This window comes from Ascaphus truei, chromosome 6 (genome assembly GCF_040206685.1).
Source record: "Ascaphus truei isolate aAscTru1 chromosome 6, aAscTru1.hap1, whole genome shotgun sequence".
Classification (NCBI taxonomy): domain Eukaryota; kingdom Metazoa; phylum Chordata; class Amphibia; order Anura; family Ascaphidae; genus Ascaphus; species Ascaphus truei.
Window position 1 is genome coordinate 11,627,522 of NC_134488.1, and position 18,835 is coordinate 11,646,356.

Sequence of the window (18,835 nt, forward strand, 5' to 3'; positions counted from 1 at the left end):
ACACACACGTAGACACACACACACACACACACACACGTAGACACACACACACACACACACACACACACACACACACACACACACACACACACACACACACACACACACACACACACACGTAGACACACACACACACGTAGACACACACGTATACACACACACACGTAGACACACACACACACGTACACACACACGTACACAAACACACACCTATGCACACACACACACGTATACACAAACACACACACGTATACACAAACACACACACGTAGACACACACACACACACACACACACACACATAGACACACACACACACGTATACACACACACACACGTACACATACACACACGTAGACACACACACACACACACACACGTACACACACGTACACACACACATGTATACGTAGACACACACACACACATGTACACGTGCACACACACACACATGTACACGTAGACACGTACACACACACACACACACACACATGTACACGTATACTCACACATGGAGACATACACTCACACACGTATACACACACAGGTATACATACACATAATGTATACACACACACACATGTATACACACACACATGTATACACACACACGTATACACACACGTGTATACACACACATGTGTATACACACATGTGTATACACAAACATGTATACACACACACGTGTACACACACACATGTGTATACACACACACACGTGTATACACACACACACATGTGTTTACACACACATGTGTATACACACGTCTATACACACACAAACATGTTGTATACACACAATGTATACATACACACATGTATACATACACACATGTGTATACACACACACATGTGTATACACACACACATGTGTATACATACACACATGTATACATACACACACATGTATACACACACACACACATGTATACACACACATGTACACATACACACACACACACACATGTATATACACACACACACAATGTATACACACAAACATGTATACACACACACACTATCCCCAGCACTACCACATCAGCACACCGGTATCCCATGCCCCCCCAGCACACTGGCATTCTCGGCTCCCCACCATTCCCAGCCCCCATCAGCACCCACACATTGCCACCTTCGCACCTCCCCCATCGGCACACCCACATCCGCACCCCCACATCAGCACCAAACCCTCCCAAATCAACACCCTGATACAATCACCATCAGTACAGCCACAGCAGCAGTAACACCGCACACTGCCATGGGCCGCGTGGACCACTCCCCACCCAAATGCCACCCCCACACCACAAACATCCCGGGCAACGCCGGGGCTCTCAGCTAGTATATATATATATATATATATATATATATATATATATTTTTTTTTTCATGGTCTTGAAGCTATGGCTCAGATAGACACACTGTGTCCTGTTACCATACTTACATACACGTATACACAGACACACCATACACAGACAGATACATATTATACACTGTATATGCAATTGAAAGAACTTTATTAAAGTGGAAGCAAACCCTTCAAAAGTCAGGAAATGTCAAAGTTAAGATGGCACGAAACCTTAACTACCCCCACCACCCCTATCCCCTATCCCCTCCCCTCCATGCTTTGCTAATGTCACCATCACATTTGACATCACAAATAAATGTTTATGTTTTGCACCTGATGGCAATAACACAAATATAGTTTACCCAACAGCATTAGAATAAAAATACACACCTTTTTGTTCATTAAGAAACAACAAAATATAATTATCCATGTATAAATCTCAGTATTTGTTTGGTTTCTTAGAATCCCTGAGCAATGCCGGGTACTTTCAGCTAGTGGTCTATATTCTTAAGAGTATCTGGCTTTCCATGTGTTTTCTTAGAGCAAAATGTTTTTTTTAAGGGGCTACAGTAATACCTGGTAATCAGGTCCCATCACACCAGCTGAAGGTGATAGTGACAAGGTTGTAGTTTCCATAAGCAATTGTAAATGGCCATTCACTGCCATTCACTTCATGTGTCCATAACAGCTATAATACCAGTATATGTAACACAATGAAAACAACTCCATCACAGACACACACTCTTACCTATAGGGGCATTATTACTGAGCGTAGATAAAGATCAGTTGATGCATGCTTTTTGCCAATTTTACTGCTTGTTGTAAAGCCTCAGGCGTCGGGCATGGTCAGCGCTTAGGCGCTGACCCGTGCTGAGGCGCGCTTACGCGTACCAGTGAGCCCCTGCAGCCGCAATGAGAGCGGCATTAGCAGGGGCTCGCGCACGCTTCCGCAAGCGTGCGGAAGCGTAGGTCTTATCCAAATTTTAGATTTCGCGCTCATGGGAGCGCAGGGCCGGTCACGTGAGTGGTTCGCCCAATGAGGGCGAACCAGCTTTGTGACGTCACTGGCCCGCCCCCCCCGACACGCCCCAGGACGGTGCGCTAACCAAGGCCAGGGAAAGCACCCGCTTTCCCTCAGCGCGCCGCCGCCCGGGCTGAGTCACCATGGACTCAGCATCATACTTATTTGATCTGTGACTTCTCTCCATATTTGGCATAGGATTGTGGCTTTCCCAGGTACTGAATTTCTTTACAGCATTAATTGCTGCTTGGAGGATGCTCCGTAGATCCACAACCATGTCAGTGTAGTGGCACTTTGGCACTATGGAAGGTTAATGAATAACCCCCAGTCGTGGCACTATGGTACAGAAACTCCCGTTGAAGTCAGTGCAAGTTTCAGTGTGATAGTGCTCACATCAGCACTACCGCAGTGTAATGAGTTTCACTCGAGCCCACAACTGTTTAGCTTCAGACCGTGATCTCCTGTACTAGCATTTGCCTTTCACTGTAATTGATCCCTTGCTTTACCTTGTTTTCCCCTTGATGTTAAAGATTATATAATATACCTCTGTTATTCCTTTCTTCCTGGGATTTGGGGCCCTTTAGTCTATTTCAACTCCCTTTCTCTGCTGCTTATATATCTGACTGCAACTCTGCATCATGCTGCTTTCCCCGTTGCTTTGTTACTTAGTTTTTTTACTTTTTAATTTAATCAGACATAATAACAAGTTGGTCCTTTTCCTCGGTGGGGCTGACAGCTTGGTGCCATAATTCATGTATTGTGCTCCCTGGGTTTCTTGGAATAAGCGCATGATTTCGCACTTCCGAGTCTTGACCATCCCTCTACTTTACCTGGTTTATCGGGCACGCGGGTACATTACCAAACGACGTTAACCTACCCCTTTCCTATACACAGTTGGTGCTATTATTACACAGTTGTAACACATTCCAGGGCTCCAAGAAGAAGCCTGATATGTTCGAAAGCTTATAACATCAACCATTTGCTGGTCACACTGCCTACTCCTCTGTTATTTTATGACAGGGTATCATTAGTCATGCATATAACTAACTACTGTTACTACCCTTAAAGCTGCAGACCAAGCAGTATCCTACATGTGTGGGGGTTTTTTAATAAATTATTTTTGTACTATGAGAAAATTCTTGTAGCATTTTTTCCCCTTCAAAATAACATCTATGAATGACATTTTTACTGTATTACAATGTAACAAGCATTTTGTGTTTCTATAGCAACCATTTACAAAGTCACATCCCCTTCCTCTTCTGAAACAGGCTCTGACACACCCCTTTTTGAGCCCTGCCCTCTCTCTAACAGTGCATCAATTGTATGTAGTGACTGCCTGGTCACATGATCTTCCCCACAGAACTTTGCATCTTCGGTCCTCTTCTGCTGCACTGACAGACATTCAGTGAACACCGTGCCAAATCTTCACCGATCAAGCACAGGAGAAAGGATCATTTGGCAACTTAGCTAATTACTTATCAGTGTGTGGATTGTATTGATTCACATATTAAAGGAAATTAAAATGAAAATAAAAAAAAACGACAGCTTGGACTGCTGTTTTAAAGTGGCAATCCAAGCTGGCAATTTTTTAAATCTTTAACATAGGATTGAAGCAGGGGGTCTCCAGAGCTGAACTTCATTCATTTCAGCTCCGGGGGCCCCTTGCTCCCTGAAACACTTAGCTCAGTAGCGAGTGCCAGCAGCTGCTCTGCTCAGCTAACAGGGGTCATGTAATGGGGGAGTTTCAAAGCTCTCATGCCCTGCAGGCCAATAGGAAGCCGTGACGTCATCAGGTCTGGCTTCCTATTGGCCCGCGTGACGCGGGAGCTTTAAACGTTGCAGAGATACCGGCACAACGTTTTGGAGGTCGGTTTCTAGGGAAGCAGGGGGTCGCTGGAGCTGAAATGAATGGGGCTCAGTCATGGAGACCCCCTACTTCAAACCTATGTTAAAAACAGTCATTTAAAAAAATTAATTTCTCCTATAACACATAGGACTACATCCCACAGCGGGTTTATTTCTCATGCATTTAACTAACCACAGGTAAATACCTCTGTTCATTTGTACCTTTTAGTTACAGTGTACTTACTGACCCAAATCTAATGAGTTAAGATATTGGCTAACCATCACATACAGTATATACCCATAACTAGCTCCAAATACCATTTCTTGTCTCACTCAGACAGCTAAACGAATTACTCACATACTTCTGTGTATGTAGAGTAACTAGCTACAGTACATTTACCAATTTGTGTCACATATACATTTAATCTAATTGTAATTGTGGTTATAGAATTAGTAACATTTTCCAGTAATTCAGAGACATTTGACCATTTCAAATACAGTTTGCATTTTTACCAGTTTTGGGATGTATTTGATCTTATGCCGTTTCATTATGGACACAAGACAATCAATATAAAACTGACAGTGCATTCATTCTGAACAGATTTGAGGAATTTATTCTGTGCTGTAAAAGCAGAAATTATTTATAGGTTCCTAAATGATTTAGGGCAATTCTAATGTCTGATTCAACATGATGAAACATTGAAGGGAATATTTTATGGCAACTAAAAAACAGTAACCACTGTAGTTGGATGCTCATGAAATTACATGGTTATTATAGTTAATTACATATAGCCAGCGGGAGGGGAACAAATCATACCTTGAAGTCTGAGTTCCCCAACAAAAATACCCCTACACATAATTAGTTGTTGTATTTGGGGTTAGAATTGGTAGCCACAATACATTGTGTTAGATGCTGGTTGATTATGAGAAGCTTTTGTATCCTAAACTAGATACTGTATGTGGGAAACATTTGCAGCTGTCAAAATACCTACATTTGGTGAAAAATCCCAAATACGTACTTTATATCTTCCTTACAAAATGTCTTATACTCCAAAGTCTCAGAATATTTCGGTCACGTGTTTGTGAAACAGCGAGTTTAGCATTACTGAATGAAAAAATTGCAATCATGAATCCCTAGCTGACATCATTATTAATTAATTGAATCTTCCAGGTCTCATCCAATGTGCTCAGGAGATACGATGGGGTTTTTCCTTATCCTTCATGCATTGGAAGAAATGAGAGTAATAGACACAGCTGGTATTCATTGCACCCCGAACCCACAAAATAGATACAGTACCAATGGATACAGATGCAATAGGCACAGCTAAATAGGTTAATTTAGAAAGTATGGTGGTATACCGGTCACAATCTATTAGAACAATCTGTGTTTGCTGTAATTTGTTGTGTGTTACATTACTGTATCTTGCTGTGTGTAACATTCTCAAATTATTGGTACAGTAGTCAGGTGTGTTTAATGTTATTGGTACCTGTAGCTGTTAAATTTGGGCGTATGGAGCTGGTAGCTCCAGCATCTACCAGGTACTGTATGCTTATAACATGAGCCAGAAACACTAACTTAATTATACTGTAAGTGTTTGTGTGTGTGTATGTTTCTTTGACAGGAGCTGTTGACTGGCTGTCACTAGTTATGTGCTAATGATATGGTAGCTGTAACTAATTGCAGTATACCTATATTAAATCACCCTCTTTAAAATAAAGACGAGTAATTCAGAACAACTAGAAACAAAAATACGATGGAAGTGGGAAGGAGAATTAAGCAACAGTGTGATATAGGAATAGAAAAGAGTGAAGTGATAGAAACGTATGGAAGTTGCATAGTAGATGAGGTTGAAAAAAGACATACGTCCATCAAGTCCAACCTGTGCTAAATTTAGATAGATACTTTATCCAATATTTTTACTTACAGTGTATTTATCCAGAGGAAGGCAAACAAAAAACCCCAGTGAAATATCATCTAATGATATCTCATAAGGGAAAAAGTAAATTCCTTCCTGACTCCAATAATTAACAATCAGATTAATCCATGGATCAACATCCTTCCCATGTTTACTTATTTAGTATATCCCTGTATACCTTTCCTTTCTAAAAAGATGTCCAACCTTTTTTTTTGTAGATATCTATTGTATCTGCCATCACAGTCTCCATGGGTAATGAATCACATGTTAACTGCCCTTACTGTAAAGAACCCTTTCCTTTGTTGCTGGAGAAATCGCCTTTCCTCCAACCTTAAGGGATGGCCCTGAGTCCTTTGTACTGCCCGTGCGATGAATAGTTCTTTTGAAAGCTCCCTGTATTGTACCTGAATATATTTGTATAAAGTTATCATATCCCCTCTTAGACGCCTCTTTTCTAATGTAAATACATCTAATTTAGCTAGCCTCTCCTCATAAATCAGATTATCCATCACCTTTATTAATTTGGTGGCGCTTCTCTGCACTCTCTATTTCCATAATGTATTTTCTATGGAGCGGTGCCCAAAATTGTACTCCATATTCAAGGTGTGGTGTTACTAACGCTTTATAAAGAGGCATCGTTATGTTTACTTTTCTTCCATCCATTTCCCATTTAATGCAAGATAAGATTATGTTTGCCTTTGCAGCTACTGCATAACTGTAACGGATGTGCTCGCCACAAACCAGGACCAGACCACAGGACCGAGGTGGGGATATGGAACCACCAATCTGGAGCCGCGAAGCCGGGTCCCGATTGTGGATTCCGTAGTTGTGAGTAGCCGGGTCAGGGTTGGGGAGAGAAGCATAATTGATATCCAGGCTGGGGTCAAGGCAGGCGACACAGGAGCCATGGTCGGGGTCACAGGCTGGGGACGGTACCAGGGAAGGCTTCAGCATAGGGGCTTCAGCACAGTGAAGGCCTCTGGAAAGAGAACGCTTGAGCGCAGGGAAGGCCTCAGGAAAGAGAAGACTTCAGCACGGGCTTCAGCACAGGGAAGTCCTCGGGAACAGAGAAGGCTTCAGCACATGGGGCTTCAGCACAGGGAAGGTCTGGAAGCAGGATAGGTCTCTGGAAACAGGATAGCAGAGGTAGCAGGAAGCAGAGGTGCTTATGACAAGCACAGCTTACAATTAATATGCTCAGCCCCTTCCTGGTGAAGAGGCTGACCCTAAATAGCATGGAGAGCCAAAAGTTAGTTAGCGAGTACCATCTTTGAGAAAGAAAGCAGTGGTATTGTATTCTTGACATGCAGAACGCATCATAGGAAGACTCAGGTGCTGCAGACAAATCAGTGATAGGGAAACCTGACTTTGAAGCAAAGGTCTGTCAGAAATGGGTACCTCAAACACTGTGGAAGAATCCGCGAAACACAAACTTGTCTTTGGAGTGGGAGTCCCAGACTCAAAGGTTACATGAAATACTGTAGAGGAATCAATGAAGTATAAATCAGTCTTGAACATGGGAGCCTTTGAATCAGTAAGGATATATGGTACAGCAGGAAGATCAGTGAGAGGTAAACCTGACTGAAGCAGAAGTTTTTTAGTCAGTAAATGGGGTACCTCAAAACAGTGATACTTAAACTTGTCCTTGTAATGGGAGTCTCAGAGTCATCAACAGTTAAAACGCAGTGTAGAGCAGTCAATAAAAGATATGCTGGTCTCTGAAGTGGGTGTATGAGAATCAGCAGAGGTTACACTAGGTACTGCAAAGGGATCAGAGAAAGATATGCTTATCTCTGAAGTGGTTGTCTGAGAATCAGCAATAGGTATACCAAATACTGTGGAGAACTTTAAGGAAAAAGGCTTAGAATCAAGGACAGGGATATCAAATATTACAGGGAACCCAGCAGTAGGAGAAATTGTCTTAGAAGATTCAGAAATGGGAATTTTTAGCCATGTGGGCATATCAGTGAAAGGTGAAGCTGTTTTTAAAGCAGGAACATTAGAATCATTCAAAGGGACCTCAGACATTGCAGGGGGGTCACAGAAATGGAACCCAAACACTAACGCAGGAGTCTTAGAGTTAGTCACAGGTATACCAAAAACTGCAAAGAAAGAGAAATATGCCTTTTAAATCTAGGTCTTTAGAACTAGCAAGGGTTAAAGCGGGTACTGCAGGAGAGTCAGAGTAGGGGAACTTGACATTGAAACAAGCGGGGTGGAAAATTCATCTTTTGGCTCCTGGAAAGCAACATTAGCTTGGGGATCCCAAGAACACAAAAAGGGTGCCCCAAGGGGTTTAGGAGCAGGACGTGATGCGCAGAGGGGCTGCAACATAGCAGAGATGGTGGCCTGGAGCTGATCCATCTTTTTCGCATTCCGGTCCAGGGATAGGGCCAGTTTATGGAGCATGCTTACATGCGAGGCCAGGTCTCGCCCCACCTCAGCGGGGTCCTTGTTTGTGACGCTGAGCATACCAGGACCGGACCACAAGACCAAGGTGGGGATATGGAAACACCGACCTGAAGCCGCCTCAGGATAGGCAGAATAGACCTCAGGACAGGCAAAGCAGAGGTGCTTGTGACAAGCACAGGTTACAATGAATATGCTCAGCCACTTCCTGGTGGAAAAGGCTGACTCTAAATAGCATGGAGAGTCATTAGGTGCAGGGCTGCACACAAAGCAGCAACAAGGCAGACTGCAATGTAAGTCCAGGAACAGCTATCGCCAATCACTTAGTCAAGAGAGAGGTTTTTACAGGAACCTCTACAACCATGTAAGGGTGAGTTCCAGCCAAACCCTGGACTGGAACCCTTACAATGACTTTGGGCACTATTGCTAAGCCTGCTGTCTATAAGTACTCCGAAATCCTTCTCCATCAAGAGTTCTCCTAATTTATCCCAATTTAATTTGTACGTTTCCTGTTTATTCTTGCTTCCCAAATGCATAACCTTACATTTATCTGTAATAAACCTCATCTGCCATTTACCTGCCCAAGTTTCCAGTCTCTCCAAGTCCTTCTGAAGAGAAATTACATCCTGCTCTGATTCTATTATCTTACACAATTTAATATCATCAGCAAAGATGGAGACTTTGCTCTCGATCCCAACCTCAAAATCATTAATAAGTTAAAAAGCAGGGGTCCCAGTACCGATCCTTGAGGTACTCCACTCACAACTTTAGCCCAACCGGAAAAAGTAAAATGTATTACAACTCTCTGTTGTCTGTCCTTCAACCAGTTTTCAATTAAGGTGCAAATATTTTTACAGTGTCCAATTTGTTTATTTTGTACACCAACCTCTTGTCTGGAACCGTATCAAAAGCCTTTGCAAAATCTAAGACCACATCAGCTGCATTACCCTGGTCTAAATTCCTACTTACCTAATCAAAGAAACTAATATGGTTAGTTTGGCACGACGTATCCTTCATAAATCCATGCTGACTATTACCAATAATTTGTTTACTATTAGGTACAGCAGGGCCCCGGGTATACGGCGGGTTCTGTTCCAAGGGCCTGCCGTATAGTGAAAATCGCCGGAAAGCGGATCTGGCGATTTTAAGTGATTTTTGCATGCGCAAATCGGCATTTTTGCCGTTCTGCGCATGCGCGACTTATGGTCTGCGAGCGCAAACTACAGTATGCACACGCAAACTACGGTCTGCGCTTGCGCGCCGGGCGCACCCAGCCATTCTGCGCATGCGCGACTGAGGATCCAAGATGGAGACCCCCTTCTTGGTGCCGCCGGATCGGCGAATCGCCGAAAAGCGGGGCGTCGAGAAGCGGGGCCCTGCTATATTCCTGAATATTATCCCATACTAAACCTTCAAGTAGCTTCCCCAATATTGATGTCAGGCTTCCAGTTCTGTAATTCCCTGGTTGTGATCTATTATCTCCCTTTTTAAATACAGACAGTCCTCGTTTTACAACGCTTCGTTTTACAACGAATGGCTTATCCAACGCTATGCAATGCATACCTATGTTCACTTTTACTGTACAACGCCAAAACGGCTTATCCAACGCTCTTACGACGCTTTGCAAAGTTGTTTATCTGTCTATAATATAAATATTATACTATATTATACTATATAATATATTATTTTTTTATATTATATTATATATTATGTTATATTATATATATAATACAGTACATGCACGATATAATTTATGTGTGTGCTGCGTATCTTATTGTGTGCATAAAATATTTGGTGTATTTTAGCATTAAAAATGCCTTCAGGAACGGAACCTTTCATTTAAACAGTGTTCCTATGGGAATACGTGTTTCGCTTTACAACGTTTCGCTATCCAACACCATTTTGAGTAACGCATTGTGTCGGATAACCGAGGACTGCCTATATAGGCACCACATCTGCTTTACACCAGTCTTGTGGTACTGAGCCTGTAGAAATTGAGTCCTTGAATATTAAATGTATTGGTTTGGCTATTACTAAACTAAACTCATTAAGAACTCTTGGATGTATGCCATCGGGGCTAGATGCCTTATTTACTTCAATTTTTTCAAGCCGGCTGGGAACTTCTTCCTCAGTTAACCAATTGTTCTTTAATATAGAGGTTGTGGCTTCCTCCTACGGCACTACTATTGCAATTGATTCTTCCCTGGTAATTACAGAGGCAAATAATTTGTTTAATACCTGTGCTTTTTCCTTATCCCCAATAATCTGCCTACCCATCTCACAGTGAAGGGGTCCTATATTTTGTCTTCTATTTTTTTTTTTTAAATTAAGGTACTTAAAGAACCTTTTAGGGTTGATCTTACTGTCCATTGCAACCCTTTCTTCATTATCCATTTTTGCTAATTTGCTTGCCCTTTTGCAACTTTTGTTACATTGCTTATAATTCTGATACGATGTCTCCGTCCCTTCTGACTTAAAGAATCTAAACGCCTTCCTCTTCTTGTCCATTTCCTCCCCTACCTGTTTATTTAGCCACATTGGTTAAGACTTGTTTCTTATATATTTATTACCCAAGGGTATACACTGATAAATGTGCATTTCTAACAGTGTTTTAAAGACTTCCACATTTTTCCCTGCTAAAACATCATCCAATTTATTCCTTGTAGATTAGTCCTCAATTTATTTAAATCTGCCTTTCTAAAGTTCAAAGTCTTTGTTAAACCTAAGTAATATGTTTTTGATAATTTATTTCAAATAAGACCATGTTATGATCACTGTTACACAAAGGTTCCCAGACATGAATATTTGTTATTACTTCTACACTGTTTGATATTACCAAATCCAGTATTGCCCCTTTCCTGGTTGGTTCCTCAATAATTTTGGTCATGTCATTGTCTTTAAGCACACCTATAACCTGTTTCCTTTCGTTGTAATGCTAATCTCATTGCCCCAGTCTATGTTTGGATAATTAAAATCCCCCATGATGTAAAAACATGACCCAGTTTTGATGTTTTTTCCATTTGCCAAAGGAATTTGGCTTCCTCAATCTCAATCTCACAGATATTTGGTGGTTTATAGCATATCCCCACAAACATTTTCTTTATACTTTTACCTCCGCTGCTAAGGTCTCTACATTTTCATCATTCCCTTCATTAACATCTTCCCTTATAATAGGTTTAAAATCCAGTTTAACATATAAACATACTATCCGGGGTTGTCTTCACAGGCATGGTTCAACATATATCTTGGTAAATGAGTGACTGTTTATTGATTTAACAAATTTATATTGGGGTATAATATATATCTCTCTAATAATAATAACAACCAAATGTTGTATGATCTAGTAATCTCTAGTCCTATACAAGGTTTAAGATGCATGTGCCATTTATAAATAGAATCTCACTTACTGCCCAGGACCAAAACCTCCTGCTCCCTCCTCTCTCCACGTCCCTCTCCGCCTCCCCCCCGCGCAGCTCCAGTCCTCCCCCCCCTGCGCAGCGCCGGCCATTCCCCCTCCCCCCCTACACAGCTCTGGGCGTGTGTGTCCCTACACAGCTCTGGCCGTGCCCCCCCCTGCGCCGCTCCGGTCACCGTTCCCCCCTCCCAAGCAGCTCTGTTCCCCCCTCTGCGCAGCACACAGTGAGACACACACACAGCGAGACACACACGCAAACACACACACAGTGAGACACACGCACACACGCACACACACACAGTGAGACGCACGCACACACACACACAGTGAGACACACGCACACACACAGTGAGACGCACGCACAGCGAGACACACACGCACACACACAGTGAGACACACGCACACACACAGTGAGACGCACGCACGCACACACACACACACACACACAGTGAGACGCACGCACACACACAGTGAGACGCATGCACACACACACAGTGAGACGCACGCACACACACAGTGAGACGCACGCACACACACAGTGAGACGCACGCACACACACAGTGAGACGCACGCACACACACACAGTGAGACACACACACACACACACACACACACAGTGAGATGCACGCACACACACACACAGTGAGATGCACGCACACACACACAGTGAGACGCAAACACACACACACACAGTGAGACACACGCACACACACACACAGTAAGACGCACGCACACACACACAGTGAGACGCACGTGCACACACACAGTGAGACGCACACACACACACACACACAGTGAGACGCACGCACACACACACACACAGTGGGACACACACACACACACAGTGAGACGCACGCACACACACACACACAGTGAGATGCACGCACACACACACAGTGAGACGCACGCACACACACACACAAAGTGAGACGCACGCACACACACACACACATTGAGACGCACGCACACACACACACACACACACATACTGTGACGCACACACACTGTGACACACACACACACAGTGACACACACACACAGGGACACACACAGTGACACACACACATACTCAGTGACACACACACACACACAGTGACACACAAACACACACAGTGACACACACACACAGTGACACACACACACACACACACACACAGTGACACACACACACACACACACACACACACACACACACACACACACACAGTGACACACACACACAGTGACACACACACGCACTGTGAGACACGCACACACACGCACAGTCACACACACAGTGATACACAGACACACAGTGACACACACACACACAGTGACACACACACAGTGACACACACACTGTGAGACACGCGCACACACACACACACACACACACTGTGCGACACATGTCCTCGGGCACCAACAACAACTGCAGTGAGGATGCCACAGCCTCGCCCCCCCCACCGGGGGACACCAGCCCCCCCCCCCGTCCAGTCTCCGAGCTTCCACCGGTCCAGAAGGCGCCTCTCTCCAATCCGGGCTCTCCGCCCGGTCGGTCCCGGGCGTGGGGGGCGGAGCATGCAGCGCAGGCCGCCGTGCGCGCATGGTGCCCCGGAGCATGCGCGAGCTGGCATCGGGAGGACAGTGAGCTGCCCGAGGAGCGGGAGCAGCGTGCATGCACCGCCAGGCCGCTGGACGGCTTGGAGCACACTTGCAACACGCAGGTGACAGGGGGGCACCGGGGAAAGGGAGGGGGGACCGACACAGGGGGCAGTGGGGGGGAGTGACCCCCGGGGGCAGGGGGGCAATATCCAGTGGGGGTGATACCCGGGGGCAGGGGGACTCAGCGGGAGACAGAACAAGAGGGAGAAGAAGAGAGTGGCCAGGCGGTGGTGCAAGGGTGGGGGTGATATCCGGGAGCAGGAGGACTCAGCGGGAGACAGAACAGGAGGGAGAGGGAGAAGAAGAGAGTGGCCAGGAGGAGGAGGAGGAGGGCCGGTTGAGGCCACAGAAGCAAGCCAATGAGAGGGGGGCGGGCAATCTGATTGGCCAGAGGCTGAGTGACAGACCAATCAGATTGCCCCTAGACACAGGGAGACACAGGACGAACATACAACGGTTTAAAAAAAAATAAAAAAAATATATATATATATTGTACAGACAAAAGGGACATAGAAGCCTTGGGTAGGAGTTTCTTCTTGTCCCCTCCAGTCACCTTCTTAATGCCGGCACACGAATGGACACTGTCCCTCTCCTTACAATGGGAACTAGTGATTAGCACATAAGAGTCGGGCAGTACAGTATTTACAACATCATCGCACTGTAATTAGGCAGGTGAGGCAGTGATGAGAAGATATGATCCATTCTCTTCACTGGGGTGAGAGGAAGAGCGGGGCTGCTAGGGTGGCCAGCATTTGGGGGCCACAGATAAAGCCCCGGCTAGCTGCATGCGGCCCACTTGGCCATCTGTTACTCGCCAATGAAATTGAGAATACAGACCTACAGTAACTTTGTTTTTCTGAAACATCCAAAAAGACACAATACACCTGGATGGTTTCAGTATTCTATGAGGTGAGTTTTGCTGAAACCTCTTTACATTGGAATAAAAGCAAAGGTTAGGTGAAAGGCCATATCCTCCTCATATACACACTTATACAACTTAAAAGGGCAATTTAATATAGTTCAAAGCACTGTTTGGCCCTTTTTGGCTGAAAACCAATAGACATTTTTATCGTTTCCTCCAAAGAATGAATGTCTCTGATTAAATTAAGAAGATAAATCAAGTGATGATCTGTCTTAAAAAGTTTTTTAAAGAGACATTTTAATCCGGTGTCAAAAAAGGTCCGGCTTCTTCTCTCTTACTGTGATTTTTACAGGGTTCTAAAGGCCAGATCAACAAAGCTCCATTAAGTCAGGGCTCATAACGTCATGTTATAAAAATTGGTAATGGACATTATGGTCCCTGAGGTTAACGCCAATTCATAAAGATTATGTATAAAAACAATGGGTGTTGGTTGCCTCATTAGAATAGGCTGAACCCCATGTTTAATTAGCACAGCCTTATATTAGCTTAACATGACTCCCGTTACGCCTGCCTTACCTTAAGGTGACTTTAGCACCTGAAATATGGGTTTTAGGGGATGGAGAGAAAGAGAAAGACAGACCTATTTTAGAGGAGTCCCAAGCACTATAAAAGGAACACACCTAGATACATGGGAGATATGCAAAGTATATTTTAATTACTCACACCTCACAAAAGGATTTCAATAAGACCTATATTGACAACCATAAGGCCCCATGTGATGAAGGGGTACTGATGTCAGTCCCAATAGGATCAGAAGTCACAACCTCTGCTATTCAGGGAAGTAGCTCTAGCATTGAACTCTCTCAGATGCTGGATAGCTCCATTGTCACTTTTAAGCTCTATTACTCACACCTGTGGCTAATTATACTTGTGGATTCTGGTTGCCAGTTCAGTGTACCTTGTGCACAAGAAGGAGCACACCTGAGATACCTGGGAGATATGCTAATAATATATGCAAAGCACAAGAAGGAAGCCAAAGGGGAGTGTCAACCACAAGTATGTTTAGCTACAGGTCAGAGCAAAAGTGCTCAAAAGTGTGCTGTGAGTTTTCCAGCACATTGTTTAGTTCAATGCTAGAGCTGCTGCCCTTAATAGCAGATGTTGTGGGTTCTGATCTTGTTGTGCCTGACACTAGTACCCCCTTCATCACAAGGGGCTTTCAACTTGTCAGAATAGGTCTTATAGAAATATTTTAGGATGTGTTGGGTGTGAGTAATTTAAATATACTTTGCATATGCGATTAGCATATCTCAGGTGTGCTCCTTTTGAGCACGGGTGTCTTTTCATATGTTATTTGGAGGGAGGTTTGAGTGGATATATGTAGTTCTTGTGACTCTACTAAAATAAATCGATCTCGCTCTCTTGTTAAAAAATGCAGTTACTGTCCTATATTTAAACTGGAAAAGTACTTTTGTGATAAAAATACAAAATGGCGCTTTGTACGATGATATTGACAGGTGTACGTGTCAAGTTACACAAACTGGAGCATTGCTCTTAAAAAAGGTGCAGATTGCATAATTTTGGCTCTCCTTTGTGTCGGTGTACGGTATCACAGTGCTCTGCTCCAATTCTGCTCCACTTAGGTCAGGGCTCATTATGGCTGTGGTCGGGAGAGGAGAGAGTCGGTGTTGGATTGTAATGAGATGTATCCAAATTTGAGTCTTAGGCCAGGGGTGCGCAAACTGAGAGACTCTTCTGGGGGGGCGCGGCGTTTACAGAGGCCGCGCGCTGTGAGCATGAGGCTTCTGTAAACTTACCCGGCTTCAGTCACGCGTCTCTTTGGCAACGTGGAATCAAATGACGCCCATTGCCATGGAGACGTGATGTCAAATGACGCCGCGGATCACCTCGCAGCATCATTTGATGCAACATTAGAGGTGAGGGGGGGCGCGACTGAGGAGGAGTGCAGGCAGGGGGGCGCAGCGCAGGGAGTTCGCTTACCCCTGCTTTAGGCTACGGCCCCAGTCCTCCCTGCTGAATGCGCGCCTGGTGGCATGGAGGCGCGTGCAGAGACTACAGCTGCAATTGGCAGTCTGTAGGGGAGGGCTAAGGGAGCGCAGGGGGGTGGGGACATGACGGGGGGCGCAGCCATGCTGGGGCATATCTGCCCTGCCTGCATTGGCTGTGTGCCTCCACGTGAAAGCGTCGCTGCACGGGAAGATAACATTCTTGTTTTCCCTGCCAGCGTACGCGTCACAGCACTTTGCGCGCCCACACACACAGCCACTGGGGCCTGCCCCACAGAGGGCTGTGCTGTGTGACGCGCGCTTCCGTCACCACCGGAGACTCCGCCTTAGCTTGGCAGATTTCCTGACTTTCATACAAATGCGGGCAAGATCAGCGCCAAAAGTAAAGAACAAAATGACTCTGGCACGGATAAATGCAGAATATTTTTTTTCTTTATGTTTTGGAGCAAATTTCACAATTTGTATATATATTCCCCTGAGTGTCTTCACATCTTCCACAGCAACTTCTTTCTAGATAGAACATAAAATAGCTACAATGTGGTAAGCATCACGGTTCCTGAAATGTTGATGTTGAATTTTGTCCAGCACTTCTTCCTTCTTAAATACAATATCAACCAGTATGTTAGTTCTTCTCTGTACTGTAGTAATATAGGTTCTACTGAAGGGGTGTTCAAAGAGAGTTAGGCTGCGCTTATAGAGCCTTGCGACGGTGAGGCGACGTCGCTCCGAAACAAATCCATTGACTCCGTCCTAAGCGCAACGGTGACGGAGCGACAAAAAATTTAGAAGCCGGGTAAATTTGATTTTTTAGAGACAGTTGCCACATGTGACTGTCTCTAAACCAATCAAATTGTGTGACCCGCCCCCTTTAGTGGCGTCAAATTGAAACTTTCGCTGACGGCGACGGGTGACGTCATCCGTCGCGTCGCCAGCACTATAAGCGCGGCCTTAGAGAGCAAGAGGGAGGCATTAGTTGTCAGTGGGTCTCCAGCACTGAAATCTTTAGCTAGTTGGAAGTGTAGTCTCTCTCTGTATTGTAGCAGGCTACGGTGTTTCTCAGAAGGAATTCAGGACAGGAGACATTTAAGGTTAGTTATTAAACCTCCCCAAAACTCCAGGTGATTACTGCAGCTTCTCTAATACATGCAGTGTCACAAATTAATTCACAAATCAAACATGGCACCTCTTGAAGTCATTCTGGATATATCAACCATTAGTTTCATAATCAATTTTTATAGGTACATTTTTTTTTAAACTTTCTGGATGCCGATGAAGTTCTGTATCAGTCACAAAATGATCCTGCTTTCTTTCAGGAATCTTTATTTCTCTGCCCTTAAATCTCTGTTCTCATTTATGTCCCTTTCTGCCTCCTTCGCTCATCTCATGGCAGTCTGATCCCTCTGCCTCACTCATCTTTAATGCTCTGTCCCAACTGAAACCTTTCTCTCGTTCTGCCACCTAGCTCTGGGACTTTCTCCCAATTACCATCTGACAAGATCCATCTACCAACGCCTTTAACACCCACCAGAAAAACCACTATACCCAAAATAAAATCTATAGGAAAGGAAAATGACCCAGTGCACGCACACTTACTGTATTCGCGCTTTTAAACAGTTCTTTTATGTATGTCTCAATACATCAGCTAGATTGTACGTTCTTCTGTGCAGGGACTCCTTTTCCCTAAAGTTAATTTTTTCTGAAGTATTATGCCCTTATCCCTATATTTATTATTCTTTGCTGTATTATTTATTGTATATCAGCTAAAGCACTGTGTATACTGGCTGAAACGATGTAAAAATACAATGTTCAATCATATATATTATCTGTTGTTTCTTTTTTTGTGTGTGACCTCTCTACTCCTCTTGTTCTCACAGTACCCCCCCGAATCGTGGAGATTTCTTCCAACATTGCCGTCAACGAGGGTAACAATGTCAGTCTGGTCTGTATCGCCACTGGCAAGCCTGATCCTGTTATAAACTGGAGGTACCTGTCACCCAGAGGTAAGAAGTGTGTGTGTTAGTTGTGTGTGTGTGTGTGTGTTTATCCTTGACGGCAGCATGTCAAAATATAAATGTGTGAAAACATTGTGATGGAAAACGCATGATGGACACCAGTGGGTAATAGACTAATAGTAGTGGACATAGACTATTTTTCCATCTTTGCTCATCATGTTTCTGATCTCGAAGGTTCATATTTGAATATGATATAATGGACATATATTTGTATTTTTTCTACTGAAGATTTATGCTTATTTATTTATTTTTTCTGGTTATAATACCTACACATGATTGTTAGCATTGGAATACCGGAGGTCATACTCCATTTTTTTCTGGACAAAGACTCACTGCCACCTACTTG

General features: G+C 44.1%; 1 protein-coding gene across 1 annotated transcript in view; it reads left to right on the forward strand.

Moving 5' to 3' along the window:
• The window catches only part of LOC142496397 (protein CEPU-1-like), a 642,293-nt gene extending 623,767 nt beyond the window's left edge, over positions 1 to 18,526 (forward strand). The window contains exon 4 of the mRNA XM_075603099.1: positions 18,352 to 18,526. Coding sequence (XP_075459214.1) covers positions 18,352 to 18,497 — 146 coding nt within the window. The 3' untranslated portion in view covers positions 18,498 to 18,526. The remainder of the gene's footprint in view (positions 1 to 18,351) is intronic.
• The last annotated feature ends 309 nt before the right edge of the window (positions 18,527 to 18,835 follow it).